General features: G+C 43.4%; 1 protein-coding gene across 27 annotated transcripts in view; it reads right to left on the reverse strand.

The window, feature by feature from the left end:
* LOC113158929 (protein quaking-like) overlaps nt 1–13,266 on the reverse strand; it is a 30,591-nt gene that overhangs the window by 7,050 nt on the left and 10,275 nt on the right. For 2 of the 27 annotated variants that reach the window (XM_026355313.1, XM_026355284.1), the window contains exons 1-3: nt 9,132–10,354; nt 1,621–1,760; nt 793–909 (exon numbers count right to left, since the gene is read on the reverse strand). In XM_026355313.1, coding sequence (XP_026211098.1) covers nt 793–909; nt 1,621–1,760; nt 9,132–9,273 — 399 coding nt within the window. In that variant the 5' untranslated portion in view covers nt 9,274–10,354. Of the gene's footprint in view, nt 1–792; nt 910–1,620; nt 1,761–2,188; nt 3,046–3,095; nt 4,575–4,666; nt 4,686–4,762; nt 7,579–9,131; nt 10,355–13,266 lie in introns of those variants that run through there. The other 25 variants (XM_026355316.1, XM_026355315.1, XM_026355288.1 and 22 more) reach the window with 24 other exon arrangements.

The following is a 13,266-nucleotide window of genomic DNA, read 5'->3' on the forward strand; positions in this document are numbered from 1 at the left end:
GGGGTAACAGACAGGTGGACCACTACTCACCAATATTCAAAACAACTGCAGGCCTCTAAGAGGTCTAATCTGCCCAGCAACCTGAGGAGCTACCGCTGATTGGACTAGAGCAGTAATAATAAATGAGTCTCTAAGTTTCAGCAGGACTTTGTTAGAAACAACAAACCAAACCAGGTCTTGTCTCGTCCATCTGGTTTCTGTTTCCCTCCTGTTTTTCCAGCAGTTTCTTGTGTGTCTGTTAGCCTAGCAGGTGGCTAACCCTGGTAATGTGTTTTTGCAGCAGTTTGGAATAGTTTTCGACTTACTTTAAAGACATTTCCATCTAGTTTGACAGCTAGAGACAGGTTGCTGAAAAAAATGAATCCGCTTTCAACAAGATGACAACATGATAATGGGTCTCGGCTCCAATTTGTTTGGTTTTTCTTAGTTAGGACCCCTCAGGGCCTCTGGCTCTGTCTGAGAGACAGAAACTACGGGAAATATGTACCACGTTTTTTGGTGTTGTCACGTTTCTCTTCCTCAAGAACACATTGATTCTAATCGTGATTTTCTCTGTTTCATTGTGTTTTAAACACACACTGCCATATCTGCAGCGTAGTTTGTGTGTCACCAGAACCAAATCTGTTCTGACTGTTGGACTTGATTCTCCAGAACCCGTTGAGAGTTCGTACATGAAAACCAACAGTTAATCCAGCAATTCTCAAAGAAGGTGAGAATGTTTTAGTTCTGTAGGTTTATCTTGGTGTTCATAATAAACTGACCACTGTGTGTGTGTGTGTGTGTGTGTGTTACCTTCTTCTTGTCTCTCATGGAGCCCTTTCCTCTCACCATGATCTTACATCCAGTTTCTGCCTCCAGCTGCTTTGCTGTCAGACCTCGAGGACCCAGAATCCTCCCCACAAAGTTAAACTGAGAAATAGAAGGAGGGGGGACTTTAACATGACGACCAGACCAAAAACCAGCCAATATTCCCCCTGTACAGACCTGATCAGCTGATAGGGCTTGCTTGCTGGCTTTTACACTTGTGTTGTCAGTACTGTTTTGACCTTTGACCCCAGCTGACCTTTGTGGCGACTGCTTGAAAAACTGAATGTGAGTTCTCTAGATCATGAAGGTGATGGTTTGACCTGAGTTTGGATTGTTTGGCTCCTCAAAGGTTATCTGGAGCTGTTGTCAAAGCAACCAAATCTTAAACTGCAAACGTGCAACGTATTTACAGTTTAACTGGATCAGAATCAAGATGTAAATCTTCCTCATTTTGTTAAAGAAACAACAGAAAGAGACTCTGTTAAAGGCCATCAGTACCAGAACGTGTTACCTGTTAAAGCTGCTTTCACACATGCAATGACACCCTGAATATGTCCAGACTTCACCTGGGTGAGCTGCATGTGAGAACGCAAATGGCCAAGTTATTCCTAACTTACCTAAAGTACCTGGACTTAATCCTGCAAGCCCCTAGTAGGTCCACTTAATCCGAGTGAGTCCAGGTGTGAACACAGCTTCAGATTTAATGAAGATTTGTTCATAGAACCCAAACATCTGTTTAAGATGTTGTGGAAACATTAATTTCTCCCAACACGGCAAAACGGTGCAGGTCTGTGGTAAGACACACACACTCACATCAGGAAACTCCTTCACGGGGACGTAGAGCTTCTCCTGCAGCTGGACGATCGGGCCGACAGCGTCCGGCAGCTCACTGCTTTTCTTCTCCGAGCCGTTCAGAGTGTCGTTGTACATGTCCTTCCTCACACGGGTGATCTCTGCAACACGCAACATGAGACACACATGTAACACAAATAGTTAAGAGCTGGTCTGTCTCAGCCTCTATTTGTCCCTATGAACCTGCATCAGTCTCAGTGTGAGAACTGTTCAAGCTCAAAGTTCACATTTAGACCAGTCACAAGTCCAGATCAGAAATCCTGGGACAACATTTATTCTAGTCCTCCCACCACTACTGCTACTTAACTCTTTCCACTGTTACAGCCTTTTTATAAAATTGATTAAATTCAATATTTTCCTCAAAACTTTACAAGAATACTCCATAATGTCAAAGTAAACATAAAGAAGTTTGGTTGAAATCTTTGCATGTACATTAGTATTCACAGCCTTTGCTTAATACTTTGTTAAACCACCTTTGCACCAATTACAGCCTCAAGTCTTTTCGAGTCTGATGCTACAAACTTGACACCTGTTTTTGGGCAGTTTCTCCCATTCTTCTTTGCAGCACCGCTCAAGCTCAAGCGTCGGTGCACCGCCATCTTTAGACTCTCCAGAGATGTTCAATCGGCCTGATTGATAAAGCACTGCAGACATGGCTGTTCTTCTGGAAGGTTCTCCTTTCTCCACAGAGAAATGCTGAAGCTCTTTCAGAGTAACCATGGGGTTCTTGGTCACCTCCCTGAGTCTCGATTGCTCGTTTTGGCCGGGCGACCCACTCTAGGAACAGTCCTGGTGGTTTGAAACTTCTTCCATTAACAAATGATGGAGACGGTCCCAGATTTGGGTATTTATAAGATGTTTACAAAATATTTACAGGATTGTGTAGTAATATCTACCAAATATATTAATAAATCTATTTTAAATTGAAACAGTATGATAATTTTCATTATTTAATAAATTTGAAATAACAATTCAAACAAAAGTCTTTGGCATTATGGGGTATTGTTTGTAGTATTGTAAGGAAAATAATGAGCTTAATCAATTTTGGACACCTCAGCTTTTAATTAGATCAGCTGTAACTGAGAGAGGGACATTTAATATAACGTGGTGCATTTGGGTGCTGCTGAGAAAGTTTCAGTGACAGTGGGGCTGAATAGACGGAATTTACCAGAACCTGAACATGAAAGAGAAACTGGGTTCGTGGTAGTTGTTTCTGATCCGACACCTGAGGCTCAGCACATACGTGTGCAAACCTGCCCTTACTCGTGTTAATCAGTTAAACCAGTAAACCTGTCTACCAGTCCACTTGTTTACCTGTCAGCCAGTCCACTTGTTTACCTGTCTGCCAGTCCACTTGTTTACCTGTCTACCAGTCCACTTGTTTACCTGTCTGCCAGTCCACTTGTTTACCTGTCTCTACCAGTCCACTTGTTTACCTGTCTACCAGTCCACTTGTTTACCTGTCTGTCAACCTGTCCACTTGTTTACCTGTCTGCCAGTCCGCTTCTCTACCTGTCTGTTAACCTGTCCACTTGTCTACCTGTCTACCAATCTACTTGTCTGTCAACCTGTCCATTTATCCACCAGTCAACTTGTCTACCTGTCTACCAGTCCACTTGTTTACCTGTCTACCAGTCCACTTGTTTACCTGTCTGTCTACCAGTTCACTTGTTTACCTGTCTACCAGTCCACTTGTTTACCTGTCTGTCTACCAGTTCACTTGTTTACCTGTCTGTCAACCTGTCCACCTGTCTCCCAGTCTACTTGTCTACCTGTCTGTTAACCTGTCCATTTATCCACCAGTCAACTTGTCCACTTATGTACATGTCTACCAGTCATCTGGTCTACCTGTCTGTCAACCTATCCACTTGGCTACCTGTCTACTGGTCCACTTGTCTACCAGTCTACTTGTCTACCTGTCTCCCAGTCTACTTGTCTACCTGTCTGTTAACCTGTCACCTTGTCTACCAATCTACTTGTCTACCTGTCTGTCAACCTGTCCATTTGTCCACCAGTCCACCTATCCACCTGTATGTCAACCTGTCCATTTGTCTCCCAGTCTACTTGTCTACCTGTCTGTCAACCTGTCCATTTGTCTCCCAGTCCACTTGTCTACCTTTCTCCCAGTCCACCAGTCAACTTGTCCACTTATGTACATGTCTACAAGTCCACTTGTCTACCTGTCTCCCAGTCCACTTGTCTACCTGTCTACCAGTCCCCTGGTCTACCTGTCTACCAGTCCACTTGTCTACCTGTCTGTCAACCTGTCCACTTGTCCACCTGTCTCCCAGTCTACTTGTCTACCTGTCTGTCAACCTGTCCATTTATCCACCAGTCAACTTGTCCACTTATGTACATGTCTACCAGTCTTCTGGTCTACCTGTCTGTCAACCTATCCGCTTGGCTACCTGTCTACTGGTCCACTTGTCTACCAGTCTACTTGTCTACCTGTCTGTCAACCTGTCCATTTGTCCACCAATCCACCTGTCTGTCAACCTGTCCATTTGTCTCCCAGTCCACTTGTCTACCTGTCTCCCAGTCTACTTGTCTACCTGTCTGTTAACCTGTCACCTTGTCTACCAATCTACTTGTCTACCTGTCTGTCAACCTGTCCATTTGTCCACCAGTCCACCTATCCACCTGTATGTCAACCTGTCCATTTGTCTCCCAGTCCACTTGTCTACCTGTCTCCCAGTCTACTTGTCTACCTGTCTGTCAACCTGTCCATTTGTCTCCCAGTCCACTTGTCTACCTGTCTCCCAGTCCACTGTCTACCAGTCCACCAGTCAACTTGTCCACTTATGTACATGTCTACAAGTCCACTTGTCTACCTGTCTCCCAGTCCACTTGTCTACCTGTCTACCAGTCCCCTGGTCCACCTGTCTCCCAGTCTACTTGTCTACCTGTCTGTCAACCTATCCACTTGTCTACCTGTCTACTGGTCCACTTGTCTACCAGTCTACTTGTCTACCTGTCTATCAACCTGTCCATTTGTCCACCAATCCACCTGTCTGTCAACCTGCCCATTTGTCTCCCAGTCCACTTGTCTACCTGTCTCCCAGTCTACTTGTCTACCTGTCTGTCAGCCTGTCCCCTTGTCTACCTGTCTGTCAACCTGTCCATTTGTCCACCAGTCCACTTGTCTACCTGTCTCCCAGTCTACTTGTCTACCTGTCTGTCCTTCTGTCCATTTGTCCACCAGTCCACCTATCCACCTGTATGTCAACCTGTCCATTTGTCTCCCAGTCCACTTGTCTACCTGTCTGTCAACCAGTCCACTTGTCTACCTGTCTCCCAGTCTACTTGTCTACCTGTCTGTCAACCAGTCCACTTGTCTACCTGTCTCCCAGTCTACTTGTCTACCTGTCTGTCAACCTGTCCATTTGTCCACCAGTCCACCTATCCACCTGTCTGTCAACCTGTCCATTTGTCTCCCAGTCCACTTGTCTACCTGTCTCCCAGTCTACTTGTCTACCTGTCTGTCAACCTGTCCACTTGTCCACCTGTCTGTCAACCTGTCAATTTGTCCACCAGTCCACTTGTCTACCTGTCTCCCAGTCTACCTGTATGTCAACCTGTCCATTTGTCTCCCAGTCCACTGTCTACCAGTCCACTTGTCTACCTGTCTGTCAACCAGTCCACTTGTCTACCTGTCTCCCAGTCTACCTGTATGTCAACCTGTCCATTTGTCTCCCAGTCCACTTGTCTACCTGTCTCCTAGTCCACTGTCTACCAGTCCACTTGTCTACCTGTCTACCAGTCCCCTGGTCTACCTGTCTATCAGTTCACTTGTCTACCTGTCTACCAGTCCACTTGTCTACTTGTCTACCAGTCCACTTGTCTACCTGTCTGTCAACCAGTCCACTTGTCTACCTGTCTCCCAGTCTACCTGTCTGTCAACCAGTCCACTTGTCTACCTGTCTACCAGTCCACTTGTCTACTTGTCTACCAGTCTACTTGTCTACCTGTCTGTCAACCTATCCACTTGGCTACCTGTCTACTGGTCCACTTGTCTACCAGTCTACTTGTCTACCTGTCTGTCAACCTGTCCACTTGTCTACCTGTCTACCAATTTAAATGTCTACCTGTTTGTCAACCTGTCCATTTGTCCACCAGTCCATCTATCCACCTGTCTGTCAACCTGTCCATTTGTCCACCAGTCCACTTGTCTACCTGTCTCCCAGTCTACTTGTCTGTCAACCTGTCCATTTGTCTCCCAGTCCACTTGTCTACCTGTCTCCCAGTCTACTTGTATACCTGTATGTCAACCTGTCCATTTGTCTCCCAGTCCACTGTCTACCAGTCCACTTCTCTCCCTGTCTGTCAACCTGTCCATTTGTCTCCCAGTCCACTTGTCTACCTGTCTCCCAGTCTACTTGTATACCTGTATGTCAACCTGTCCATTTGTCTCCCAGTCCACTGTCTACCAGTCCACTTCTCTACCTGTCTGTCAACCAGTCCACTTGTCTACCTGTCTCCCAGTCTACTTGTCTACCTGTCTGTCAACCTGTCCATTTGTCCACCAGTCCACCTATCCACCTGTATGTCAACCTGTCCATTTGTCTCCCAGTCCACTTGTCTACCTGTCTCCCAGTCCACTGTCTACCAGTCCACTTGTCTACCTGTCTACCAGTCCCCTGGTCTACCTGTCTACCAGTCCCCTGGTCTACCTGTCTACCAGTCCCCTGGTCTACCTGTCTACCAGTCCACTGGTCTACTTGTCTATCAGTTCACTTGTCTACCTGTCTACCAGTCCACTTGTCTACTTGTCTATCAGTTCACTTGTCTACCTGTCTACCAGTCCACTTGTCTACTTGTCTACCAGTCCACTTGTCTACCTGTCTGTCAACCAGTCCACTTGTCTACCTGTCTCCCAGTCTACCTGTCTGTCAACCAGTCCACTTGTCTACCTGTCTACCAGTCTACTTGTCTACCTGTCTGTCAACCTATCCACTTGGCTACCTGTCTACTGGTCCACTTGTCTACCAGTCTACTTGTCTACCTGTCTGTCAACCTGTCCATTTGTCCACCAGTCCATCTATCCACCTGTCTGTCAACCTGTCCATTTGTCCACCAGTCCACTTGTCTACCTGTCTCCCAGTCTACTTGTCTGTCAACCTGTCCATTTGTCTCCCAGTCCACTTGTCTACCTGTCTCCCAGTCTACTTGTATACCTGTATGTCAACCTGTCCATTTGTCTCCCAGTCCACTGTCTACCAGTCCACTTCTCTCCCTGTCTGTCAACCAGTCCATTTGTCCACCAGTCCACCTATCCACCTGTATGTCAACCTGTCCATTTGTCTCCCAGTCTCCCAGTCTGTCAACATGTCCATTTGTCTCCCAGTCCACTTGTCTACCTGTCTCCCAGTCTACTTGTCTACCTGTCTGTCAACCTGTCCATTTGTCTCCCAGTCCACTGTCTACCAGTCCACTTCTCTACCTGTCTGTCAACCAGTCCACTTGTCTACCTGTCTCCCAGTCTACTTGTCTACCTGTCTGTCAACCTGTCCATTTGTCCACCAGTCCACCTATCCACCTGTCTGTCAACCTGTCCATTTGTCTCCCAGTCCACTTGTCTACCTGTCTCCCAGTCCACTGTCTACCAGTCCACTTGTCTACTTGTCTACCAGTCCACTTGTCTACCTGTCTACCAGTCCACTTGTCTACCTGTCTACCAGTCCCCTGGTCTACCTGTCTACCAGTCCACTTGTCTATCAGTTCACTTGCCTACCTGTCTGTCAACCAGTCCACTTGTCTACCTGTCTACCAGTCTACTTGTCTACCTGTCTGTCAACCTATCCACTTGGCTACCTGTCTACTGTTCCACCAGTCAACTTGTCCACTTATGTACATGTCTACTAGTCCTCTGGTCTACCTGTCCACCAGTTCACTTGACACCAGTCTACTTGTCTGTCAACCTGTCCATTGGTCTCCCAGTCCACTTGTCTACCTGTGTTCCTACTTATTATATATAATTATTATAATTATATATAATAATTATTATAATGACGGTAAATGTTAACCCCCCTCCCCATTGTGATCAACATATTTGTCCTGGAGCTGTACATCTCCAGAATCCAGTTGACCTGCCCAATGTTCTTGATGCTTGTTGTTGTCTTTATTGCCTGCTGTTCTTTTCTCTCTTCTCTTTCCACTCACCCCAACCGGTCGAGACAGATGGCCGCCCACTATGAGCCTGGTTCTGCTGGAGGTTTCTTCCTCTAAAGGGAGTTTTTCCTCTCCACTGTTGCCTAAAGCTTGCTCAAATGGGATTGTTGGGTTTTCTCTATAATTTTTTGTATAAATATTTTCTGTAAGGTCTTAAACCTTACACTGTAAAGTGCCTTGAGATAACTTCTGTTGTAAATTGGCGCTATACAAATAAAATTGAATTGAATTGAATTGAATATTTGTGTGTATTAATACACAAATCGTGTCAATGTAGTAGAAATACACAGGTTAGAATATTATTATTAATATTATTACTGCAGTATCATGACTCAGTTCCAGCTAGAATACCTCATTTTATATAGTATCTGAAGTAAGGTATCTGCAGAAGAAAGAAGAAGAAAGAGAACACCTTTTATTTTGTCATTTGTCACATTTTATATGTAATTTGTCCTCTGCATTTAACCCATCCCCTGGGGGAGCAGTGGGCAGCTACATGCAGCGCCCGGGGAGCTAGCGTGGAGTGTCTCGCTCGAGGACACACCTGGTGTCTGTGAACCTTCTGCATCCAAGGCAGATGATCTACCCACTGAGCCACCAGGCTGCCACCAGTACTGCAGGCAAAGTACAATACTTCCTCTGTTGTGTAGTGCAGTAAAAGTATCAATGCAAATAGTCAAGTTAAGTACAAGTACCTCATATTTAAAAAGTGAATTCCACTGACGCTTCTTCGTTTGTCCTGCTTGTTAACACTGAATAGTATGGCACAGACAGTCCATTCTGCAATACTGTATATACTTCAAATACTTCTGTACTTGTACTAAAGTACTAATAGACACTAAACGTTTAATCAGTTGTTCAGTTCTATTTCAAAAAATACAGAAGTGCAGTAGTGCATAAGTAGGCTACACGTTTGATTTACGTTGAAGTACTTGTTCTTTCATATATACTGTATATCTTTCTAGATATGTATTTATATGTATATATGTACTGTAGAAAATAATAAACATTATTCCGAAACGGAGACAGTCTGAAAGTACTTTTACTTTTAGGACTTTAAGTAGGCTACATTTTATTGCTAATACTTCAGTACTTGAATGCAGGACCTTTTTTTTCCACCAAGTAAAAAGTATCTGAAAATTGAGGTACTCGTTAATATACAATAAGAACTATAAAACTCGAACTATGGTTGCAGTATTTAATACATTTACTGAGTATCTGTCGCAGTTGTCCTGAAGGATCTCCACACAGGTCGTGGTTTATCAGACGGGGACAGCTCTAAAGTTACTGGGTCCGGGTCTTACCCTCGTCCAGCAGCCGCTCCAGGTGCTGGAAAATCCCGCAGAAGTTCGGCAGACTGCTCATCAGCTTCTTGTCGTTCATGAGCTGCATCAGATAATCCGGACTGGGTCTGGGCTTGTCTTTAGCTTCCATCTCCCCCACCATGGTCCACGGCACACGCCCCAACACCAAATCTACTCAACTAAGTGAATCCGGATCACAGCGGACCTCCTGTGTGCGCGGAAAACATCAAGATAAATCCAGACCCGGACCCCGACCCGGAGCGGCCGTCCCACCCCTTTCTGTTTTTAATTCCACAGTAAAATAAAATTCTTATCCGGGGTAAACCTGATCCAGATCAGAGAAGAATGCAGTGTGACTTCGGAGTGACTCCGGGTTTTCTCCTTCCAGCAGCTCCCGTTCTGCCCCCGGCGCTCTCCACGGAGCTCCCCGGTGCTCGGCTGCTGTCTGTGGGCCGGACTCTAACAGTCGGACTGACTGAGACTCTGCAAGTTTGACAACAGGGAATACCGAGCTTCCGACCCCAGCCTTCAGAATAAAAGCATGGGGCTTCAGAATCAGAAATGCAGTTTCAGTTTGAGTCAAAAATAATAATTTAAAAAGAAATCACCTACTAAATTGATTAGAGTTTATTTACAGGAAAAAACAGATCAGTATATGAATATCATTTATTATTATTATTATTATTATTAGTAGTAGTATATACTGTAAGTATTTAAAATCATAAAATATGTGACACTGACTACTTGCTGCTCGTGCAGAGCCTAATGAGCTCTGAGGAGAAAAACTTCTCTTTAGGCAAAAATAACGGTAAGTTTCTTCCTCCCAACACCTCCTTTGTAAGGACTCTGGAGGGAGGAGGAGGAAGTCATTGGATTTGGACTCAGAACTCTTGATAAGGAGTCTCCCAAGCGAAAAATAAATATACTTCTGTATACTTTAAATATACTTTTAAAATATAAAGTATAAAAAGTAAAAGAAAAGTACATTTGTACTTGTGTAGAAGCATATTATCAGTACACGTCAGAAGTATTAATTAGTTAAACAGTGTCTAATACAAATTTCATTTGTATTCAAAGTAAACTATTCTGAGGTATATTAAATCAGTAACATACTTAAATAGTAATTAAGTCCAATTTTTGTAAGTGTACTAAATCTTCAAAATACTTAGTTTACTTAGTAGTTTTCAGAAGTGTAACTTCTGTACAATCTTTGAAAAATATTTTTAATGAGTTTATTCAATGTGATTTAATAGTGTAAATGTGTATGTATGTATGTATATATATATATATATATATATATATATATATATATATATATATATATATATATATATATAGCATTGTGGTATATTTGATAAAAAGATACTATTTTAAAATACACTCCAAAATGTAGTATACTTTTTTGAGCATGTTAATAACAGATTGCATGAAAACATTACTTAAGTAGAACACAGTACATTGTTCTTTAGTGTATTTTTGTGCATTTATAGCATAAAAATACACAACTTGTACATTAGACCCTATACCGACACACTTTCTAAATAGTGCCAGAAATAATAGAATCCCTGCTGAAAATAATCAGTTCTTCACACAGCAGTGGGTATGTCCCAAAGTGTTTTAAAATAGCAGTTATTAAACCGCTAATTAAGGAACCTGATCCCGACCCCTGTCCAATTACAGGCCGATATCAAACCTCCCCTTTATCTCAAAGATTCTCGAAAAGATAGTAGCTGGGCAGCTATGCTCGTATCTACATAGAAATAACATACACAAACTCTATCAGTCAGGATTTAGGCCTCATCACAGTACAGAGACAGCACTTGTTAAAGTAGTAAATGACCTCCTATTGGCCTCTGAACAGGGTAGCGTCACTATGCTTGTGCCACTCGACCTCAGTGCAGCTTTTGACACCATTGACCATAGTATTCAGATTAGAAAATGTTGTAGGAATTAAGGGAACAGCCCTCTCCTGGCTTAGGTCCTATTTGACTGATCGTTATCAGTATGTAAATCTAAATGACGATTACTCCACATGCTTTCCAGTGGAGTTTGGTGTTCCACAGGGTTCAGTTTTAGGCCCACTGCTTTTTTCCCTCTACATGCTTCCTCTGGGCAACATAATCACATGTTTAGTTTTTCCTCTGCCTCCTTTAGTGAGAAGGGGATTTGTAATAAATGTAGTTTATTTGCAGCTCAACCCTAGACACTCGCCCAAGGTTCACCACGACCAAGTTCACGTTTCCAACCGGTTTTCCCCACTCAGCGACTCACCCGCTGAGAAACCCACTCTGATCATTGGCAGCTCCATAGTCAGAAACGTGAAGTTAGAGACTCCAGCGGCCATAGTCAAGTGTATTCCTGGGGCCAGAGCGGGCGACGTCGAGTCCTATTTAAAACTCCTGTGTAAGGATAAACGTAAATATAGTAAGATAATAATTCACACAGGAGTTAATGATGCCCGATTACGTCAATCGGAAGTCACTAAAATTAATGTTGAATCGGTGTGTAACTTTGCTAAGACGATGTCGGACTCCATAGTTTTCTCTGGACCCCTTCCCAATCTGACCAGTGTCGACATGTTTAGCCGCATGACGTCATTCAACCGCTGGCTGTCTAAGTGGTGTCCCGCTAACAACATGGGCTACATAGACAACTGGAAAACGTTTTGGAGAAAACCTGGGCTGATTAGAAGAGACGGCATCCATCCCACTTTAGATGGTGCGTCTCAACTCTCTAGGAATATGGCAGAGTTTATTAGACGACCTAAACCCTGACATGTCAGAGTGGAGCCCAGGACGCAGAGACGCAGTCTTACACCGCTCTCTGCAGCTTCCTTACAGCCGTCACCCCCCAAAAACTACCATAACCCCATAGAGACAGTGTCTGCTCCCCGACTACCTAAATTATTTATATCTAAAACTAACACAAGAGGAGTTATTCATAAAAACCTAATAAAAATAAAGACGACTCCTCTCTCAGAACAAAATAACAAGACAACAATCAAATGTGGACTTTTAAATATCAGATCTCTCTCGTCTAAATCCCTGTTAGTAAATGATTTGATAATTGACCATCAAATAGACTTATTCTGTCTTACTGAAACCTGGCTGCAGCAGGATGAATATGTCTCTCTAAATGAGTCGACCCCCTCAAGTCATGTTAATTATAATGTTCCTAGAAGCACAGGTCGGGGAGTAGCAGCAATCTTCCACTCAAGTTTGTTAATCAACCCCAGACCTAAACATAGTTTTAATTCATTTGAGAGCCTCACTCTTAGCCTCTCTGATCCTAACTGGAAAAATCAAAAACCAGTCCTGTTTGTTATTGTGTACCGTCCTCCTGTCCCACAAGTGGACTATCTTGTTAATAGTACTGCTGCTTCACTCGGAACAATACTTGATACTGTTGCTCCTCTGAAAAAGAAGCTAGTGAGTCAGAGGAAGTTAGTTCCATGGTACAATTCACAAATTCGTAGCTTAAAGCAGAAATCACGTAAGTTGGAAAGGAGGTGGCGTTCCACCAATTTAGATGAATATTGCCTAGCCTGGAAAGATAGTTTCATAATATATAAAAAAGCCCTGCGTCAAGCTAGAACTTCATATTACTCCTCATTAATGGAGGCAAATAAGAACAACCCCAGATTTCTTTTCAGCACTGTAGCCAGGCTGACAAAGAGTCATAGCTCTGTTGATCCTAGTATTCCCTCAACTCTCAGCAGCAATGACTTCATGAATTTCTTTACAAATAAAATCATAACTATTAGAGAAAAAATTTATCAGATCGTCCCTGCATATAGCATGGATTGTACAACAACTCTCGATCCACGCTCGTACTTAGACTGCTTCCTCCCCGTAGATCATTCTGAATTAATTTCAGTAATTAATTCCTCTAAACCATCAACATGTCTCTTAGATCCCATCCCGACTAGACTCCTCAAGGATGTCTTACCTTTGATCAGCACGTCCATATTAGATCAGATCCATCTATCTTTACAAATAGGCTACGTACCACAGGTTTTTAAGGTTGCTGTAGTCAAGCCCCTGCTCAAAAAGCCTACTCTAGACTCAGGGGTCTTAGCGAATTATAGACCAATATCCAATCTGCCCTTTATCTCTAAAATCCTTGAAAAGATAGT

Source organism: Anabas testudineus, chromosome 15 (assembly GCF_900324465.2).
Source record: "Anabas testudineus chromosome 15, fAnaTes1.2, whole genome shotgun sequence".
Taxonomy (NCBI): Eukaryota; Metazoa; Chordata; class Actinopteri; order Anabantiformes; family Anabantidae; genus Anabas; species Anabas testudineus.